General features: G+C 40.9%; 1 protein-coding gene across 1 annotated transcript in view; it reads left to right on the top strand.

Annotated features, from left to right (window-relative positions):
* Nucleotides 1-20,613, top strand: part of CFAP47 (cilia and flagella associated protein 47) — a 198,149-nt gene extending 177,536 nt beyond the window's left edge. Inside the window, exons 61-64 of the mRNA XM_079972197.1 lie at nt 3,464-3,635; nt 5,649-5,810; nt 19,402-19,570; nt 20,282-20,613. Coding sequence (XP_079828323.1) covers nt 3,464-3,635; nt 5,649-5,810; nt 19,402-19,570; nt 20,282-20,491 — 713 coding nt within the window. The 3' untranslated portion in view covers nt 20,492-20,613. The remainder of the gene's footprint in view (nt 1-3,463; nt 3,636-5,648; nt 5,811-19,401; nt 19,571-20,281) is intronic.
* Nucleotides 20,614-23,095: the final 2,482 nt, after the last annotated feature.

Here is a 23,095-nt window from a genome sequence, read left to right on the forward strand (position 1 = left end):
TGGCATTCGTTTTGGGAACTGGGTATTTCCAACTATCATTCCTAGCATGAATTCTTCAGTACAGTAAGTGGCGTCTAGGCCCTGATGCACACCAGTGCTCAGGATTACCTTTCAGGCTAAATTAATTCAATGGATTATACTGAATTAGTTGCAAATTGAACTTTTTTCAGGTTTGTCCGTCTCTTGACGCCTTCTATTCAAAGCTATTGAAACAAACCCTGGAAACTTTAATAGAGATATTGGCCGCACTTCCTTCTTCCAAATCCTGCTGCATCCGAAGAGAAGTAACATTTTTGTTAGCTGTTCAACCCTCTCTGCAGTCAATCTAAAATACTATAGTCCTATAATAATTGAGTCAGGCAAATCATGAGCATATTGTAGCCATTTTATCCAATAGTTTCTATTTCTGTACAAGTGTTCAGTTGGAATTTCAACTTCATTGGGATTGATCGCCACATTATCTTTTCCAAAACTATAGGATTTCCATGAATCACCGCTACATTCACATTTGAAGTAGCCTAAAAACATTATTTTGGACCCAAAGGCTAGCATCCCATGATGGAAAGACTCCCTCTTTGGTGGAAAGATTCACTCCTCTAGCTAGAGCTCTGCCCTTATCAGTGCTGCTTAGGAGACAGATGTGCATTCCTCATGAGAATATGATTCACATAAGAATGATCCATTGTCTGAAAGAAGCAGCAGCATGACAACAAAGACTTAAGTTGCCCTTGCAAACAATTAGAATCTGTCTTGGTGAGGCAGATATGACAAAAGTACAGCCATAAATTATTCCCATCATTTCTCTAAAGACAGCCAAAGAGAAGCCCTAAGTATGAAACCCTTGATGAATATCCAGCTCATTACATAGAAAAATGATCTCTATACCTCATGGCTGGTTATGTGCACTGAAGGAGATTTGCCTCTCTCATTCTTCTGTTATGGTGATTTTACGTTACCTCACTTTATGTGATTCTCTGATTTTTTTCCTAAATTAACAGATCTTACACTGCTTATTTTTTTATATTTTTAACAAAAGTACAGGATTTACCATGTCCTATAGCATATCACTTTCACACATGATGTTGCATCAATAATTCCTATTAATATAACTTTTTGAACAATAATATTGTGAAATTATACCTTCTCTAAAAAAGCAGTCAAAGTAAGCTGTCATTGCCTCAGAGTTAGCATCTGCTGGTAGAGGCAGTAAACCTGCCTTTGGGTGGTACCACTTTATTTATTTAGAGTATTTAAATCCCACCTTTCAGCCGTAAAAATTCCAGGATGGAACTTTCTTCCCCCTCTCTCCTTCTCCGCCATATTCCTTGAACTTTCCAGAACAGATCGCAAAGGCAGGAGTGGGGAGGTGGGAGTTCCATTGTGCAGTTGTAAACCCTTGCTCTATTGAATGAGTGTGCTGAATACTGCCCATTGTTTAATGTGTGTAGGTAGAAACACTAGAAGCTTCATTCTGGCTTCATCTTCTATTTTGTAACATTGTGTTTTTAAGACTCCAATATTTTCTAAGTTGTGTTATAATTTTCATCAAGTCTGTGAGCTTTTTATGAGCATCTGGAAATTTCGTCGTTTGATTTTAATCGCACAACTTTAGACAATTTTGTGATGATGATACATAGTCTTTTTTTCTTTTCTGCTTCTAGCAGTTGTCACTGTATTTAGGCAGCATGTGTGTCTGGGAGCTGTCTAGATACTAAAACTAAAATATTAACATATTCACAGAGGGGTTTTTATAGCATGATGATGTGGTCGTCTTTAGAGTTTGCAGCTCTCTGAAAATCTAATTACATTATTCTGTTTTGAGCAGCCCTAAATTAGATTTGCAGTGGAGATTCACAACCAGCTATGGGACTGGCAAAGAGAAATAGTTTTATATACCTTCAACTGGTACTTACAAAACACGTTTTTCCTCAGGTGCTGTAAAATACTTTCAGAGTGCTTAACAGAGACACAGCAGAGTTCATAAAACAGAAAGCCCCCAGCAAAAATAAATAAATATGTATTATTAGTGAATGACGGCAGGTGCCACATACATATGGAGGAAGCAAAGCTAATAGAGTCCTTTTAGAAATGCATTGACAGAATGTACAACATAATTACCAACTGCAGCTCCATCTTCTTCATATCTGAACGGTGTGAACAATACAATAAACATTCACTCTGCAGTATCCAGTGATTTGATTGCTGAAGGAAACATCTGTTCAGCAGTAGCAATTTTGTCTCTGTGGTAGGTTTCAAATGATGTCATCCCTCCTCTCCCCCACCAAGTTCATTTTTATGTTAGAGCTTCTGTGTGGTGACATTTTCTGCTGAGGAATAATTATGAGCCTTCAGTTGTGTCCTACTGTGAATGTCCCACTTTAGTATCACAATTAGCAGTGGATCAATTTAACAAAGGCAAGAAATGGTTTTCATACCTTACTGTCTTAGCATGCATAGATCCCCAAGAGGAGGAGACCACAATCAAATCAGCAGATCCTATATGCCTACCCACAGAATTATGTCTCTTTTCATGATTGTCATTTTCAGCATGTGCACTGTATAATTCATTGTACTTTAGTGACATGTTAACCATAGTACAGTAGTGAAGCACTTGCTGTTTGGATCCAGACATGCTTCTTCAGAATTGGAAAAACTCCTTTCATTCATGCAAAGAACCATGATCCAGTGGGAACACCTCAGTTCCTCTTGCAGACTCACGCATCACTTCCCTTGCTGTTCCATAGAGTCCCTCCAGCATTTCAGGAGATAGACACCTGCAGCGGTGAGAAATTGATTAAAATCACCACACCGCACCATTTCTCTGGTGCTAGCTATTCAAACTGGACAAGGCCTAGGTAACTTTTGAACTCACATCAGCATATAAAGTTATGGTGCCTCAGAGCACATTGCTGCACTCGAGGTGCTTTTATCCATTCCCTACTGTATCCTCAGGTATACATAGGTAACTTCTTAAATTGCTTATTATTCAGAAACTCAGGTTTACAGTCATCTGTAATTGACCATAGCCCATTAAATTAGATAGCACAGAGAGCTGAAAGGTTCTAATATGGCCAACTATGTTTTCACAGTACTGGTGTCTGCCTTTCAATACATCACAGACAAGGAGCTAGGGGCTGTGCTGTGCCCTGACCGTTAATGAGGAAGTATATTGTTTATATTATGGTATTAGTACATGATTAATAGTTGCTATTTTATCACCTTGTATATAATGTATCCAGCAGCCAGATTGTGGAGGGAACAATTTGCAGACAATATATATACACGTAGTTTACTTTCTAAGAGGGCAAAGGATGATATTGTGGCTGGGGGGTGGGGACTGTAAAAAGCATTCATTTTTGGTATCAAACCTTTTCCAAAACAGCAGGCCTCTCCTCTTTGAAACCCAATTTTATTTATACTACATGTACAATGCTATGTTCTTATTCTCTCTCTCTCTTTTTAGGATTCTTTACCCAAGAAGAATTTGTGTATGATATTGAGTTTGAATCTGATAGAGTGGCATCTCAGCTGAAGTCTGCAGTAGCTATAAACTTGCTGAAGAAATTTCGGGATCTGAAAACTGGAATTGTGACCTTGATCTTCAATATCATATTTGCACCTAGCAAACCAATGAGGTACAGTGCCCAATTGTGTTTTCTCTAGACCTGGTACAAGGCCTCCTTTCTTTTCCTTGAAACCCCTTTCTGTTGTTATTTCTTCAGGCTTATTTAGGTGTGGATGTTTTATTCATATCTATAGCCAAGTATGGCATGTATGTCTATTAATTACATAGGACTAGAAATGCTTTTTCCTGTGTGCCATGGGGATGGTGATAATTCTCTTATGCATCACAGACACCCAAGGGGCCTGTAAATACTGGCTACCACTATTCCCGTGCATTCAATAGATCTTTCCAGGTGCTTCCTTTCATGCAACTGTGGTCACATGGAGAGACAGAATATGCTAGCCTAACCCCCACATTCTCGAAATAAATAAATAAAATTAAAAATTGTCAAGTAGCACCTTAGAGACCAACTAAGTTTTTTCTGGGTATAAGCTTTCATGTGCATGAACACTTCTTCAGATATATGCACACAAAAGCTTATACCCAGAACAAACTTAGTTGGTCTCTAAGGTGCTACTTGACAATTTTTTAATTTTTTAATTTATTTCGACTGCGTCAGACTAACACGGCTACCTACCTGACCCCACATTCTCAACTGCACATTATTATTTTTTTTTGAGGGGGGTGGTCTATAAAGAGAAGCTTGCTATGTTTGCATAGACTTGTGGCATGATTTGGAATCTTGATGGCATTGGCCCCAACAAACCTAAAAAAAATGCCATAAAATTTGGTCTATGCACAAGATAGAGGAAATAAGTTTGCACATGCATACTGAAATATGATGTGCAATATAGATTCAGGTTTTTTTCTGTGGAGTGATGGCATGTGTGTGTGCATGCTTGGCCAGTGGCTTTGGAACTTTATAAAAAACAACAGTTGCTATCCTGATTTCTGAAGCTGTGTTTCTAGTTCAACAATTCATTCTGATGCAGGAATCTGAATGTGTACATGGAGATCCATAAAAACGTCCGCATTTATGTGATGCAAAAACATGTTGGAACTGTGCCATCTCTTAAAGTGACCACAGAAGCTTGCTTGCATAAGTGTCATATGCCCTGGGGTTCATACAGAGCACTGTATCAACAGCAAGGAGTAAATACATTCTGTTCCTTCCCAATTTCATTCCTGCTTTTCTTTTGAAATTGACCAATTCTTGCCATTTTTATATCATTGGCCCTAGCTGGGCAATGAGTGTCAATCTAAGAGGAGTTGATTTGTTCTGAAAATGCACTACTTCTCATTATGTGAAACACCAAATGGTGTCTCATCCTGCATCATTATGGGAGAGTGAAGAACAGTGAAGAAAATAAATCTAGGGGCTTTTGGATAACGTTTGACTGAGATATATGGAATCAGATTCTACTTCTCTGTGGAATTTATTGGATGGTGTTGGACAGCTCATTGTCACTCATCCTTTGTCCCACAGTATATTTTATTGTTGTCAAGATTAACTATATCGGAAGAACACGTTAAATAGTTATAGCAGTTCAGGGGTGGGTGGAGATAATAATAATTCTTTTTAAGCTGCAGCTTCTTTAGGAATAAAATTCCATCTCCAGTGAAGTCTGTAGGAGTTTTCATTGACTTTAATGACAGAATTTTACATTTCTTTGGAAACTCGAACTTAAATTACATCTCAATTACTGAGCTGTCATACTGTTGCCATACTGTAAACAGTTCTCCTTTTCAGCAACATGATAAATCAAGGTGTCACCTTGCAGAAATCAAGACTGCTACTGAAATGTAAGCGTAAGGTGAATTAGACTGCGCCAATTAGTTTGGTTCTTCATTCTTTACAGAAACAGATGGGGAAAATAATGTGATATTTAGCTGACAGCCCTTTCCAAAGTAAGAATGGATATACTATCCTGCATAAAAATAATATCTGCAATCCAATTTATGACCAGCTGTGTAATGCATTACAGGTCTACAAGAATATAAGTGCACCTTGGACATTGATTTATTTGACTTACGTTGCATTATGCCTTCTATTATAATGAATATTTTAAACTTAATTTTGAAGGCATCCGGCAACGTTGGTGGTACAGTGTGTCACGGGAGGCATTTGGAAGTTTCCAATACTGTTTGTTGCCACTGAACCAGAAGTGGATGATGTCATCAATATTGAGGCAGCTGGCTTAAACAAGGAATCGGTAGTTAAATTTAAGCTTACAAGCCAAACAAGGTAAGAATATCTAAGGGGGGGGGGACCTAAAGGTCTTTTTTGAGAATGAAATGTAGCATCCAATGGGATTCAGCTTATTTAAGGACAATATGCAACTAGTCAATAAGACTGATACCAGATTCCTCCCCCCATCAAAAATAAATAAATCCCAATGAGCAAGTAGATCAGGACATGTTTGGAAATAATGCTATACTAAGAATGTGGTGCCTAAACAGGTTAACGTTTATTGAGGCTGTGGGACCATAGAAATAATTGAGGAATCCCATACACAAACACACCAATAGAAATTGTTTCAGGTGAATAACTTTCCTGGATCATTATGGGGATATAACTATCATCATCATCATCATCAGGCTATTATTATTCCTGTGTAATCATGTAGCATAAAAAATGAATATATTGTCCAAAGATGTTCTGTCTAAAATGATGGTGTTCCTTGTACCTAGAGCATTTTGGGGTTTGCATTTGCTTCTTGCAACAAGTTTCAGGCACTGCCCTAGCTCTGCCTTGCCCTAACAAAAATGAATGAATCAATCAAAAAAACAACTACTAAACAAAACGTACCAAACAAAAAATCTGGTTAATTGAAAATGTTACATAGTAAGATAATGATATCATCTACCAGGAAGTGAATCAGGGCATATTACTGAGAGTAAATTAAGGCCTTTCTCCCCGGGCTCCATTTTGTATCAACATGTGTATGTTGTATTAACTAGGAAATAATGGAAACAAAGATGAAATCTAGTCATTAAGCAAGGACTTGATAGCAGACTGTTCTTACAGCATTTCCAATGGTATCTTAGAATGTTAATAATTAGTGGTAAATGCAAAGGATTACGTTACATGTAAAAGTACAAGGCAAAGCTGGGAAAGGTAGTATTGTTGCAGGCCACCTCCACCTCTGAGTAGCATGAGATTCCAGAGTTCCAGGTACGCATCGAGGGTTCATGTTTCCTTTTATAAATGAGGCACAGTGCAGATTTGGTGTCATTCTGACATATGGTTTATTTACACCTATATACAACCTGAGCCTGTGATGGAGGGATTCACAGCATCAGCACCCTAAGAGGGTCTTGCTTCTCCCACAGCCAAAGCCTTGGATCCCTGCAGAAATCAGTCAGGCGCTCTCTCTGCCTTTTCAAAGCTGCTGCTTTTGCCTCCAGCATCTCGCTCACATAACCGCCCCAGTTCAACTCCCTATCTATCAGTTGCCCCTTAATTCCCCTTACTGACTCATCACCCAGGCTATCACTTCACAGGAAGCTAGTTTGGCTTGATTGGATATTAACACATGCTCAATCCAGGTATTAGAGGGGTCTGACACCATCTTAACACCCCAGACTCATAACAGTATATACATGAGAGACCACGTTGTCTTCCAATGGAAGAGTGGGATTTAATTCAATAAATAGAGGATAAATAGGCTTGCAGCATAATACATTTATAAGGATTCTGGAGAGGGAGAATTTCAAAAGCCTATAAAATCCTGCCTCAAAAACACGGTGATGTTTTAAAACTCCCAGATTCTTCTCCCACTAGGATTTGAAGCCCAAACAAAACAATGCCTTGGCTGTCCAATTCTTTCCACTGACTCAGCAAAGTCCTTGTCAGCCAGGGATCATGAGAGCTTTGAAACCCAAAACCAGAGCCCTCACCAGCTTCTTAAAAAGCTTCCATTACATTGCACAGGGCTTGATTTTAAGAAGAGCACCGGGCAAAATCTGGGATGGGGTTGGAACTGTAGCAATAGCTCCTCCCTCTTACGTCATGTTTTCTCCCACATATCTTTTTTCCTACTCTAATAGGAATTAATGGAGTAGTTTTCCTTCTCTGCCCATAAGATTTGATAGTTCCATTCGTTTCTATGGCCAGGGTTGTCAACTTGCTTTCCTGGATCCAGTACGTTGTATGTGGATTTGGGTCTTCCTGCATTCTTAAATCCTGCAATCTATTGGCAAGCACTGCTGCTTACATACATATATTATCTCAGTCTAATTCTATGTCTCAGGGTTGTTCTGAAGAGAAAAAGGAGGGGGGACAATGCACAAAGCCTTGAGCTCCTAGGAGGAGTCAACATGAACAAAGAAAGCAGCCCCCCACATTCCTTTAACTGCTACATTCCACAGTGCTGATACTTAAAAGCAAAACGAGAAAAACAGAAAAAAAGCTTGCCAACCCAGGTCAAGAATGACATGCAAAAAAAAAATGTGTGCACTTTCACAACTTTGGCAGCTGAATCATCTACCTCACAGTATTGTTGTGAAGATAAAAAGGGGTGAAGGGGAAGGCCACATACACAGCTTTGAGCCTTTCTTAGTAGAGGAAAAGGAAGCTACAGTATAACATTTGCTCACCATGTTGAGAAATAATAATAATAAAAATAAATAAATAAATAAATAAATAACTTTTTATTCATACACCGCCCTTCCCAGTTCAGAAAACCAGGTTCTGGGAGGCTAACAACAAATTTAAAACTCTTAATTGCAATACAACATAGAAGCAGCATAAAATACAGTATGAAAACATGAATAACAATAAATAAGCCAGTAAAACACCTGGAAAGTGCATGCACACCGCTCCATGCTTTAACTGCAAGATCACACAGCCCAGGCATTTTAGAACAATAAACAATTTGCCAATCCTGATTGAAACAAACAAAAGAGAACACACAAGAGGAAAATATCTCAATGTAGCCCTGCCCTCCTCAAACTGTTTTCCTGGTAAGTCAATGCTGCTTTTGCTTTTCCTGCTTGCTCCCAGTGGCAGCAAACACCTTAAAAGCAGAGAAATGGTGAGGAGGAGGAGACGGCAGTGCCGGTGTGTGCCACAACCACACCCTCAGACAGTAGCCCTGGGGAGTCCTTCTCTGGGTGGGGACATACAGTGTATGGAAGGTATAGCCACAGATGCGTGCAAGCATGATGTAATTGCTGCTTCCTGCTGCCACAGGGCAGGCCTTCTTGCTCCCCTCTGCTGGCTGGCTCCTGCTTGAGCAGCTCTTACCTGGAGGTGAAAGTGGCCAGTTTTGGTGCTCCTCTGCCTCCTTGCTCCACCCTCTCTTGCTACTTTCTTCTGCTCCTGTGCTTTTCAGCGGCTGAAGCTCTGCAAATGGGCTTCCTTGTGGATCTGCTTGCAAGTAACACAGACAGGTAACAGTTGCTGCTCCATATGGTAGACCCATTCTGACGTTGGGCCTGGTACCACCTATACCCATCTCTCAGTGGGCCTGCCTCTGTGAGTGAAGAAAAAACACTATGGGAATGAAAACATGGGGAAAGGGCCAAATACACCATGATCTGCAGGCCAAATACACCTCCACAGAGGGGAATGGAGCTGGGGAAAAGGACAGAGTATTTCTTATCAGCCCTTGGATTGAGCCTAAATTCTGTTTTTCTTTTACTTTTTTAAGAACTCAGGTAATTTCTGAAGTAATCTAAGGAAAGCTTTGGGAAGCTTGCTGTCTCTAAATAATGGGAACAAGGAAGTTTTCATAATTTCTAAATCTATCTTTTATTGCCTGTTCATCTAAGTGTTTGGAAGAGAGGCGAGAGTGCGAGTTGAAATCTTAACTTCCTCACTTTCAAAGGATGTCCTTGGCCATTATTGATTTTCTGCAAAGAGCCCACTTCTTGCGTCTGTGTACCTGAGATGGACAGTTGCTATAGCTATCGCTCATGGCTGTCAGCGGAGAGGACCCTTCAAAATATGGCAGTGCTTTCTGTCACAATGGTGAAGCTATCAGGTTCAATAGAACAGGCTGTTTCTGAGCACAAAAGTTGAAGTAATTGCATTGGCAATGCTGTAATCTGCTGGTAGGTGTTTGATAGTAGTGAAGAGATCTAATGTTCCAGGAAAAGGTATAATAAAGTCTGAATCATTATAGTTATATAGAAAGAGGATCCATGATACAAGCTTGATGCAGCCTATTCATGTCAGAGAAACCATAGAACAGCCTTTATTACACTTGGAAAATATTCCTCTCCGCCCCTGTTTTCCCCATTCTTTCTATTCTCTAGCAAAGAATGTAGTTTGTTATGCTGAGAATTCCCTTGATGAGCACCCTTCTTCATTTGTTTCTTCATCATCTTCTGAGGAATAGGAAAAACCTGCATTTGTTACACAGGGAAAGTATTCTGGCCCTGTTGACCTCATATCTAGAACTTTAAAGTACAGGAAGGTCATAAGGTTTCTAGCTTAGTAATGAAGGGTTGGATGAATATTTGGATGAATATTTGAAGCCACTGTTTAAAATAACAGCAACCTGGCATGCCTTTCTTCTGTGAAAATGACTCTCATTCAGGTGTGGGAGGTGTGGGCCTTATGAGCTAGAAGGCCTCACTTGCCTGACTACAGTAGGAGAGTGCTATGAAAATGAATGGTACTGTTGGACTTCTATTCGTTAGGAAAAGAATGTAGAAAAAAATATTGATGCCAGAACACCAATAGTGGCATGCACAGTCCTAAGCATATTGTAACTGAACTCAGCAAATCATACTTCGAGTAAAAAATGTTTAATATATTTCTGTTAGTATGTTTTTAAATGTTTTATCTTTCACTAAACATTGAAATATCCTTGGAAGTGTTTTTAATCTGCAGGCCAAATACACATATTTTACACATCACAGATCTAAATTGTGGGGTACATTAGTTTCAAGATAGTGGCAATTAGTACTACTTTTAATGCTTTTATATAGGACAGGGATAAAGAACGGGATCTGCCCATATCTGGTCCACACTCCGCATCCCACTTTTGGCAGATGTGAACAGCCATCTATCATAGAACATCATGGAAACCCAGCCAGATTGGCGGGGTAGAAATATATTATTATTATTATTATTATTATTATTATTATTATTAGTCAGGTGATTGAGACTTCAGAGAAAGAATCAGTAGTGCACTCAAAGCATGCTACTGATTTTTTCCTCTCAGCACCACTTGAATTCAAGCTATGGCTGCAAGGATTAATGCCAAAAGTTGGGCTTAAATTCAGCACCAACTGTAAGGCCCACTCTTGGTAGAGATTAACTGCACTCAAGAGTTTAGACTGAATGAAAACAATCTCAGCAGGTCTTCCTTGGTCGCACTGGTTGATGATCTCCGGCGGGCTAGGGACAAAGGTGAGAGCTGTTTCCTAGTTCTGCTGGATCTCTCAGCGGCGTTTGATACCATCGACCATAACATCCTTCTGGACCGTCTTGAGGGGCTGGGAGCTGGGGGCACTGTCCTACAGTGGTTCCACTCCTTCCTCCTGGGCCGTGTTCAGAAAGTGGTGGTGGGGGATGAGTGTTCAGACCCCTGGGCTCTCACTTGTGGGGTGCCTCAGGGTTCTGTCCTCTCCCCCATGCTTTTCAACATCTACATGCAGCCGCTGGGAGAGATCATCAGGAGGTTTGGGCTGGGTGTTCATCAGTATGCAGATGATACCCAGCTCTACCTCTCTTTTAAATCAGAACCAGTGAGGGCAGTGAAGGTCCTGTGTGAGTGTCTGGAGGCGGTTGGAGGATGGATGGCGGGGACAGGAGGCGGGCAGGTGTGGAGGATTCCCTGGTCCTGAATGGGGTAACTGTGCCCCTGAAGGACCAGGTACACAGCCTGGGAGTCATTTTGGACTCACATGGAGGCACAGGTCAAATCTGTGTCCAGGGCAGCTGTTTACCAGCTCCATCTGGTACGTAGGCTGAGACCCTATCTGCCTGCGGACTGTCTCGCCAGAGTGGTGCATGCTCTGGTTATCTCCCGCTTGGACTACTGCAATGCACTCTACGTGGGGCTACCTTTGAAGGTGACTCGGAAACTACAACTAATCCAGAATGCGGCAGCCGAGACCATATAACACCGGTCTTGAAAGACCTACATTGGCTCCCAGTATGTTTCCAAGCACAATTCAAAGTGTTGGTGCTGACCTTTAAAGCCCTAAACGGCCTCGGTCCAGTATACCTGAAGGAGCATCTCCACCCCCATCATTCTGCCCGGACGCTGAGGTCCAGCGCCGAGGGCCTTCTGGCGGTTCCCTCATTGCGAGAAGCAAAGCTACAGGGAACCAGGCAGAGGGCCTTCTCGGTAGTGGCGCCCACCCTGTGGAACGCCCTTCCAGCAGATGTCAAAGCGATAAACAACTACCTGACATTCAGAAGACATCTTAAGGCAGCCCTGTTCAGGGAAGTTTTTAACATGTGATTTTACTGTATTTTTGGTTTTTATGGAAGCCGCCCAGAGTGGCTGGGAAGGCCCAGCCAGATGGGCGGGATATAAATAATAAATTATTATTATTATTATTATTATTATTATTATTATTATTATTATTATTCCAGTTTGTGCCCAATTTAAAAGGCATGGAATGCAAGCCCCACTTGCCAAGGAACAGTCAAGAGAGTGGATCAAACCCCTTACCTTTTCCATTGCACCCGTGGCTTTACTAGACATCATATGCTGCCCTAGGATCTTCTGGGGGAAAGGTGGGATATACTGTATTTAATAAACAAACAAACAAACAAACAAACAAACAAACAAACAAACAAACAAACATGACAGCATGCATGGGGCAGATAAGGGTGACTGGGGTAAAATGTCATTTATCAAATAGGACACATACTGCATTTGTCCCAGGAAACTAATACTTCATATTATTCATTACTCTGGTTGTCATCCCTCCTGGTTTTGCTGAACAAACATTTTTATAGTGCTGCCAGGAGAAGTTTAATTCCTTAGGCTTGCTATCAGATGAAGAATTGCCAGAATGTGGAATTCCCGATACTTTTTAAATTCTGAAAGTCTCAGGGAAGCTCAGATTTCTCTGTTTTCCTTAGATGTGATTAGGGCTTTTTTTCAGCCAGAACTCACCAGAACTCAGTTCTGGCACCTCTCAGGTAGGCACCATTGCCATTCTAAGAGAATGAGAGAGGTGTTCATGGTGAGTTCCTGCATCTCTCCCCCCACCCTTAAAATTAGCACTGGGTCTGATGATTGTAATATTGTAATACCCACTCACCAGAAAGTAATAGTTGAATTGCCATGGTGCTGTACTATAAGCACAAGACAATGTAATTGAAGGTGTGGCAAGTCTCACTGGGAAAAGCAGCACTTATTTCCTACCCCAACCATAACTAGGTGTGCCATGATTGCTGGTTGGCCATTTATTTCAAAAGTGAGAAAGAAATGAGTCATGGGATCATACTAATAATAAATATAGTAAGCTTGTATCATGCTGAAAACTATACAGTGGTGCCCCGCAAGACGAATGCCTCGCAAGACGAAAAACTCGCTAGACGAAAGGGTTTTCCGTTTTTCGAGGTGCTTCGCAAGACGAATTTCCCTATGGGCTTGCTTCGCAAGATGAAAATGTCTTGCGAGTTTGCTTCCTTTTTCTTAAAGCCGTTAATACCCGGGGAATCCGCGCTCCGCAAGACGAAAAAAATCGCAAGATGAAGCAACTCGCGGAACGAATTAATTTCGTCCTGTGAGGCACCACTGTATACAAAAAGACACATACAGCGGTACCTCGGGTTAAGTTCTTAATTCGTTCTGGAGGTCCGTTCTTAACCCGAAACCGTTCTTAACCTAACCTTTTGCTAATGGGCTCCCACTACCTCTGCACCGCCAGCACATCATTTCTGTTCTCATCCTGGGGCAAAGTTCTTAACCCAAGGTACTATTTCTGGGTTAGCGGAGTCTGTAACCTGAAACGTCTGTAACCTGAGGTACCACTGTATATGTTTTCACTGTCTAAATGAGAACATTGACAGAAATAGGTGCCCCAAACCTTAGCAGCTGTTGAGTGGGCATACATCCATCCATCCATATATACATATATATCAGGTCTCTGCCAGATTTTATGAAGAAGTAGGGAAAGTAAGAAAAGAATCAAGTCCCTAGTGAAGTGCATGGTGTGTGGGGTATATAAGTACAGTGGTTAATATAAACCTGCTGTGAGCAAAATGTTACTCATCTGCGTAGCAAGATTTCCTTGATACTGAAAAATACTTAAAACGTCTTATTGGAAAATGGCACTATGGAGGCACCAAGGTAATATTGGCCCCTGGCGGGGTTACCTAACAGTGTAACCAACCTTTATTTCATTAAGGGGTTTTGAGCTTTCTCTCCAAAAGTGCAGTGGGTCATCCATAGAGCTGAAATATCTTTCGTTGTCTAAACGTCATGCCCCAGAGTGATTGATTAAAGCAAAGTTTCTCTTGGACAGGTACATAATGCAATCAATGATGATAAATGATGGGCCCTTTATACTCCTGTAGTTATGTCATCATTTTCTTGAAAAGTGCCTATCAACTATCTTGCGCTTGTCATATTAAACTTTACCACTGTAAATTATCTCATGATAATAAGACTACCTTGAAATGTGCATTTCAAACAATACCCAATTGCTTTTTTCTTTTTTCAAAAAGTCTATTCTTAACCTTTAATAATTTTTGCTCCTCAAAAAGCTTTTTATATACATAAAAAGAAGGGAATCGTGGAATTGAAAAAGTAATTTATTATTTATCTGACAAATTAAATGGCTTTGCCCATATAATGTACTTATTTTTTTATTTCTGTGGACCTGGATCAAATTGTCCTGTTCAGCCATCCTACTTCTATGTTTAATCAACATGCAAGGGGGAGGGGGAAGACAAGCACACTAACTCCTCCCTCCTTGCCCTCCATGAGTTGAATGGATAACTTCTGCAGCAGGGAGCCTTTTCAGCTCATAGAAGATTCCCACATCTTGATTTTCCATGATTTTAAATCACACAGGGAGCCTCAACTAGTAAAGAAGACTCCCTGTTGAAGTTATCCCTCTGATTTATGGAGGGGGTGGGAATGGGAAAGCAGAATTAGGATGTCCCCCCCCCCCCATGCTCCCCCTTACGTGTTAATTAAACACAGAACACCTGAAGAAGGCTTGCTTTTGTTGGGAACTATATTTTGAGTTAGAGATTGCATTGTTTATATAAAAAATCGCTGTGTACAGAAGGAAAATATGGTAATCATTGCAATATTCGCTTTGAAATACCAAGTGACCCAGTTTACCTTTATGACATGTTCTTTAGAAACTAATTAACATGATTGGGTATAATCTAATAAAATGAGAACACATCCACGGATGTATGAATAATGTAGAGGGCCTAAAATAATATTTGGGGATTATTATTATTATTTTGCAGAGAATTACTTTGCCATCATAAATTGCTTCAAGAGCCAAGATTACTTTAGTTGTAATAATCAAAAACTGCTACAAAATAAGCACTGGCTCAATTAAGAATACATATGGGTCTTTAGGATGAGGGCTGTCTTTAGCCGTGTACTATCAGTGCCATGAAATAGTGGGCTTGTGCTGGATTTACAAATTCTAGAAGCAAAAACTATTTGCAGGGTAGTAATAGACCATTCCCTAATCCATGTGGGGATATTTTTTATACAGTAAGTCTGGTCTGCAGTAACAGGAACTGAAAGCATGTTCTAGCACAGGCTTCCTCAACCTCAGCCCTCCAGAGGTTTTTGGCCTACAACTCCCATGATCCCTAGCTAGCAGGACCAGTGGTCAGGGATGCTGGAAATTATAGTCTCAAAACATCTGGAGGGCCGAGGTTGAGGAAGCCTGTTCTAGCATGTCTACCCACTCTTTTAGGGTCAGTGTTTTTATTTATTCCCTAAAGGCAAGTTGGGCAATTTTTTCTCTGGTTACTGAGCAAACCAGTATTTTATTACTATTTTATTACTATCACTAGAAGTACCCTTAGGCTCATGATGTGCTACAACACTAATCTGGGTGACGTTGGCCTTCATTTCCTTTTTGATGTTTTGGTTTGATCCGTTACTGCCCTGGAACCTGCAGAGAGAGGTGGTGAATGGAGAATTGCATTTTCTCATTTCTCCAGCTGATTCCCAGGCACAACTCTGCCCTATCCTACAGGAAGGATGTCAGCAACATTTTCTGGAATGCAAGGTTCTGAACTCTTACTGACCGGCCTCTTATATGCTGGCCAAATAACCTTTCCAGTAGGGCTTGCTTGTTTTTTAAATTAGGACTTATTAGGTCAATGATTTTCCTAACCAATTGTGTTTTAGATTCGATTTCGATTTTATTGCATTAGCCATGTGGCCATAGCATAATATACATAGAAATAACAACATGGAATAGGGGTGGGGAGATAAAAGTGGATGTCGTCCTGGGCAAAAACTTTGAAAAAATGGGGATAACAAAAGTAACGGGGGATTTAAAACATCGAGTGACTGAGAATACAAAAACAGATTCGATTGTGCGGCGTATCGATTACATCTGTGGTATTAAAGAAGAAGTTGGTGCCGCTTTCCTCTTCATCACACTAAGCAGGAAATTAGCTGTCATCTCGGTAATCCAACAGTCAGAATCCTGCAGAAGAAGGGACACTATCCAGGGCTGGATTGGGAGATGAAGCTTGTTCACGAGAGGAGTTAGAAACCGAGATCTTTCTTCTGTCCAGTTGGGACAGAAGAGCATTACATGTTCCATAGTCTCCAGAGCCGTGTCATCGCAGGTGCATGTTCTATTTGCGATGGAAACTCTGGAGTAACGACCCGACAGAACTGCTGTAGGAAAACAGTTGAGACGGGCACAGGTAAAGGCCCTTCGCTTAGCCTCCGAAGGAATTGTGAAGCAGTATAGAGGGATCCCTTCAGGGGGTGGAATAGCTAGGGCTAAGCCTGAACACAGCCCTCTTGCATGGGAAGCTGTGTTAGAGAAGTCAAGTTGCTGTAGCTTCTTTTTGATTAGAGGTAGGGCCGCCGGGCTAATATACTCTAAGTTAAAAACAGTTTTGCGGTTCAAATTGAGAAGAGAGCGGAATTTGAGATTAATTGTAGTTTTCCAAGGAGAATTATGAATATCTCTTAAGATCAGATTGGAGAAACCACCTCTCATTCGAGCGTCCAATGCTAGTAGGTTGGAGCTATAGGAAATGGCTCAACTCCATGCTCGTTTTACAATTGAGGGCTGGGAGAACTCAAGTCGTAGGGCTGCACCTGAGACACATCTCGGGACACCGGAAAGAGATCTCAGAAACATGTGAAGTGGGCGATCCATGTTACCTGATATTGCTGTAGTCCATACTTCGCAGCCATATAATAATTTAGGGACAACTTTGGCATTAAATATTTGAATTGCTGCTGGAACGTGTTTGCCGCCCTTCTGATGATAAAATCGGACAATGGCATTAGAGGTCGTGGTTGCAGCAAGAGAGGCAGATTGTAGATGGGTGGTCCAGGAGAGATTATAAGTAAATATTAAGCCTAGATATTTAAAGGCTTTTACCTTTTCTAAGTAGCCACCTGTGATCTTAAGCGGCTCCAGCTTGAGTTTACGGGAACGAGTGAAGTGGAGGACTTTCGATTTTTTATAATTAATATTAAGAGCTTCCGCCTTACAATAGGCGATAAATGCATTAACTGCATTTGCTAGGTCCGCAGCTGTTCTGGATAAGATGACGGCATCATCTGCATAGAAAAGGGAAGCAACGGGGTGGCCTGCTAGGTGAGGAGGATACTTAGTTGCTTGCTTCAAAGGGGAAAGAGCATCATGAAGATAAAGATAGTAAACTGATAGGGCGATAGCTCCTAGGGGTGTTTGGCTGGCCGCCTTTGAAAATCGGAACTATTGTAGCTTCTCTCCAGGAGTCGGGGATGTCTAGGGCGGAAGAGATAGCGGTGAATACAGGAGTCAGCTGTTCACTCCACCAAAGAGGATCAGTCAGGAAAAGGTCCAACGGGACCATGTCTGGGCCGGGGGCCTTATTCCTTCGCATGGACATTATGATGTTGAAAATGCGGGTTGAAGTAAAATTAACTGAGGAGGTGGTACTAAGAGATCAGGAACAGAGGTCCAACGGGGATTGAAGGTGATCTGTAAGATGATTTGGAGAAGCGAAACTGGCTGAATAATAGGCGATCCATTTGTCAGCGGAAATCAGGGTAGCTGAATTGAATGGTGCCGAAGGCCTAACTAAGCGCCAGAAGGAGCGGGAGTCATGCCTCTCTACAGCCGAACGAAGAGTGGACCAAGCCTCAAGGATGTGTTGCTGTTTCTTACAATGAATCATGTTTCTGTATGTCCTTTTAATATCTAGAAGCTCTGCACAGGTTTGGGGGTCGTTGGAAAATTTGATGATTCTGACCATTTTCCTAATTCGCCTTCTTAGGACTTTACATTCCTTGTCAAACCAAGGTGATTCAGAGAAGAGGCGTTGGTGGGTAGGCGAGGTGGTGGTTATGTAAGTTGTTGAAAAAGCATCAATTAATTTCCGGTATTGGTCAGCGGGCAGAATTGAGTCAGAAGGAACTGCAAGCATATCAAATGATTTTTGTATGTCCAGGGCAAGAGAGGAGCTGAGGCTTGTCCATTTCTTTGTTTTGTATACAGGGTAGCTTTGTGCTATGGAACTATAGTTTGAGGGGACTGAGAATGGCTCTATTAGGTTTAACAATAGAGTCAATGGAAGGTGGTCACCACCAAAATATTCAGCCACTTCCATTTTTGTAGAGATTGAGAATAGCTCCGGCGTCAATAGAATGTAGTTGACAACACTGGTTCCCCGGGAAGAGATGCACGTTAACTGCTGCGAGGACAAGGGAGTAACGTTGCCATTTGCGATGCAAAGATCATTTTCGATGGCCAATTGGGCCATCAGCCTCCCCGATGCATTTGTTATGGGATCAAGAGAGCATCTGTTTCCCCAGGGGAGCTGCAGGGGATTGTCCAGGAGTGCTGCGGAAGATAATATAGCGTCGTCGTTGGGACCTATTCTTGCGTTAAAGTCGCCTAAGAGGATTTGAGGAAGTCCTGGGTTAGTTGTTTGAAGATCATGGAGCCAAGACGAAAGTTCAGACCACCTTTCATTACGGTCGGAATCATTAATTGCTGGAGGCAGATATACTGTAGTTATCAACCATGGGCTTTTGGTCTTTGGAAGGTGGATCTTTATAGTGAGAAAGTAAGGGGAAGATTTAAGTTCCTCGCAGATAGTGAGGGATAAGCTGGTTGAAATAAGACAGGCGAGGCCAACTTGAGGTGTTTTAGATTCTTGAAGCTGCTGTTACTATGGTAAGTGTGTGTGTGTGTGTGTGGTGTGTGTGTGGTGTGTGTGTGTGTGTGTGTGTGTGTGTGTGTGTGTGTGTGTACGCGTGCACACTATTTCTTGCAGCTTCTCCTTACTTTGGAAGATTCCCAGATTCCTTGAAAGAAGTGTGGCAGATTGAATGGAACACATTTGCCTCCTTCTGTCCAAGTAAGGAGGAAACCACTAGTTAGATGAATGCCTGCAGTAAGGAGGATAAACTTACATTAAAAAACCATGTTAGTTTTTATATATATATATATATATATATATATATATATATATATGCAGCAAGTATTACTGCAAGCATTTCAGAAAGTCTCTCCAATAGGCAGGCTAAGAAAAGCAGTATGTGGTAAGAAGTTGAATAGCAGGAAGCACAGCTATAAGGCACCATTAATGTTTCATTGCTGATCTCCTGTAGCAGAATACAGAATACCAATTATTTAGGACTACTGTTGCATGGTAATAAATGTTCTATGATATATTTTGAATGCTCTTCACTTAGGTACCCAGAGCCTTACACGGCATACTTCCTAACAGGCAGCGATCCAGAATTTGCTGTATCGCCTCAAGCTGGGGAACTTCTTCCACTTGACTCGACAGGAACGTGGATCACTGTTGGATTCAAGCCTAATATGTACAGCAAGAAACACACAGCAACATTAGTAATACAGGTGAGCCCTGACAATGGGATTCCTGATAGGGGACTTTACTGTAGTAAGCTCATGGACATAAGGATTTTTTCTCTAAAATAAATGCTTATAAAATATCCTTTCTGTGACTAGATATCTCCTTCTAGTGAAATAGGTCAGCTCTGCTAGAAAGAAGGTACCTGAAAATGACTTTTGTTCTTGGTTGCTGTAGTATCCATATCACACTCCGTCCATGTACAGAATTTACAGTGCGGAATTCTGAGTTGCCTTTCCTACCCATAGTGTGAGATGACTCACTTGACCCAAGCAAAGATGCTAGATGTTGGTGCTGTTTATTTCAAGCACCCCATTAATCCCTGGGGTACAAATAAAGGCAGCAGCCCATTTATTATTTCTGCTTACTTCCTGCTGTGAACTAATTCCCTCAGAAGCTGCATCTCAAACTGTTGAGCATTAACAAGAGTTTTGATTACCTAGGGCGTTAGACAGTATACATATTTCTAACGCTCTGCTCTTAGTTCATAAAACGAAATGTTCTGCCTTGCTTTATTATTGCATGGTAATTTTTTTTGCACCATGGTGCAGTTTCGGTAATGTGGCTTTTTGAGGCACCCCCTACGCTGGGAACAATAAATGACCTAATTACACACATTGTGGCTGATAGCTGTTGTCTGCTTCACAGTAATAGACTATGAACTCATTTCTAGTGAAATTTCTCTTTGGTGCTTTCAGACCACAGCAATGCAATGGATGTATGAGATCAACGGCCTGCCCCCACAAACTGTACCACCAAGTTCATCAGCAAAAGTTGACTGCAGGAATACCTATGTCAGATCAGCTACGGTGCAACAACGCAACTTTGTACGGGAAAATATGAAGCTGTTATCCACTGGTGTGTCCTCCACCATTAAAGGAGCACCTCTCGTTCTAAGAGCAAAATAAAGCATAATGCCCTCATTTTATAATTTTTTTATTTTTTTAGAAGAGTTGTATTTACTCAGACTAAATACTTTATACATAGTGAATTGTAAAACAATAAATTTTGTAACAATTCTAGTGAGCAACTCAGTGTAGAGTTTGTTTTACCTACTTGGGAGAATGTGTTGGGAATTTTTGCTGAGTTTCCCTGATCAAGTGGTGATAGCATATTAACATAAAAATACTGCAAGATCTGCAGTGTCCTAACATTGGAATATCACTGTGTCATTTTTAGGATAGCCATAATAGAAAAACCAAGCCCCCAAGTATAGGGTACCATTGCAATCTACTATTGGTATTACTGAAGTTAATTAAGCACTTGGTTAGGGGCTTCCCAGATTCAAAGTCATTTAATTAACCAATGCATGTGCCGCATTGAATACTAATGCAATGTTATTAATACTAGTTCAATACAGGTGGTTTTTAAAAATACTTTTTGTTGCTTCCTACTTGTATCCTTTTTGACTTTCTGTAAACTAAGAACTACAAATTTTAAAAGTTGTTTTGAGCATTGCAAACAGCAAGGGCGCTTGGTAATGCCTGCCCCGCAGGATGCATTTATAATATTGATGGTGTGAAACTGGTAGGAGCTACTGATTTACTGTCTCTGCTGTGTCAGCTTCGTTGGCAAGAGTACAGTGAAATTATATCAGTAGCACAAGAACTGTGGAATTCTGGCTGAGCTATCCTTGGCAGAGAAGTGGGGGAAGATGCTGTAAGACACACTTAAATTCATTCAGTCGTGAAGACTGCAGGGATCTGGGTCAGCCTGCAACATACATTAGAGCATTCAACAAGTGGCACTTTCTTACAGTGAGATAAAATGAATGGGCATTATGTGGGTGCAGTGATGTATGGATTATGTCCCTACCTAGCAATCCTAATAGCCTAGATCAGCAATGCTGTGATCTGAAGCTTTAGGATATGTTGACATTGGGGTTTTGTCTAGGACTTAGATGCACTCATTCTTTGAATATGACCTCCACAGGAAGCAGGGCAACAGCAGTGCTAAACCCTGTCATTCCAGGAAGAATTGGTAGCGTGAGGGAAGGCTCCAGAGTGTGCATGTGTGTGTGTGTTGGGGGGGGGGAGTATTGTGCCAAAATCCTCACAACATTGTGGCTGTATTTCAAGATTGGCCCTAAAAGAACAAGTTCTCAATGGAGAAACCTGGATTGTACAAGGCGGTTGAGCCATTTAATTTAGATCACACCCTTCCTCTTTCTCCACCCAGATATTCTAGCACATCCCTATAAATTTTATTGATGCTCTGCCAAGGATGGATTTGTTTCACACAGACCTCCCCAAGAGTTTTCATCTGTGCCCTAACACTTTCTGCTTCCACTGCTGCTGCACAACCCTCTATGACTATCACACTTGCACCTACTCCACTGGTGCAATTATGTGGCTATCCCAAGACTCACCCTGCCATAATTAACACTGAAGAACCTACCCTGGACATAACTACCCAGATCTCTTCCCTTAACTTCTATTTTGGGGAAGAAGGGGTTACTCTAAGTGTGGTCTTTTGGATCATCCAGTATAGATTGGAAGAAAGGTGGTGCTGGGTTAGCTTGACTAGCACCATAAAACCACATTAAAAGAACTTTGTAAATGCTATTTTACCCACAGTTTAAGCAGTATATTTTAACTGCAAATATGAAGGGTAAAAAATAATAATGACATTTGCTGGCTTCCTTGGTCTGAAATGAGCAAGAAAAATAGTTAAAATCAAAATATTTCAATAGGACTGTAACAGGTAAATCTAATATTTATAATAAAAAAGATAAATATCAAGGCACATCCAGGGTGTTTATCTGCCTGCTAGATATTTAATAATGGTATTTCTCCCTGCAGTGACTTCTTGCTCTAAAATAAATGACTGAACAGTGTCTTATTGCTGACACAGATCACAGTTTGTTGCTAATGGAATGTTAACTGCTTTTTAAATAACTCTGAATAAATCTGCTGATCCATAAGATTCATCAGAAAGAAATTCAATTCATCTCTTGGCTCTGTTGCCTGCGCTGACATTAAACATATTCTTCCATAGTTTACTTCACTCTGGACTCATAATGCAACAGGACAGTTTAACAGAAGGACTGTGACACATTAATAATATAATGTGAAATAGAGATGATATCTAAAAGGAGGTGAGGGCCTCAAAAACATTTTCTCTACTCTTATATATGCAGACCCAGAGCCTTCTGCAAACTAAAAACGAACACAGAGAAAATATATAATGGTCCTATGAAAAGCAATCATATAGAGGAGCTTGCATCTTTAAAAAGATTTTGAAGTTAAGAGAGGCCAAAATTACACAACAAATCTTTCTTCTTGTATCTCATTTAAAACATATACTGCCCTATAACCTATTTAGAATTTCAGGGCAGCATACAACCAATTGCATCACAGTACAAACACACTAAAAACTTATCACAAGTTGCATTAAAAATGTTCCTGTGGCAGTTGCATAGTCATACATTCTAGCAATAGCAATGTAGGTGCTAATGGATGATGGGAGAATCACGTTCTGCCACCATTAACCTACTGTGAGTTGGCTGCTGT

The sequence above is a fragment of the Podarcis cretensis genome (assembly GCF_951804945.1).
Source record: "Podarcis cretensis genome assembly, chromosome: 4".
In the NCBI taxonomy this organism is placed as follows: domain Eukaryota; kingdom Metazoa; phylum Chordata; class Lepidosauria; order Squamata; family Lacertidae; genus Podarcis; species Podarcis cretensis.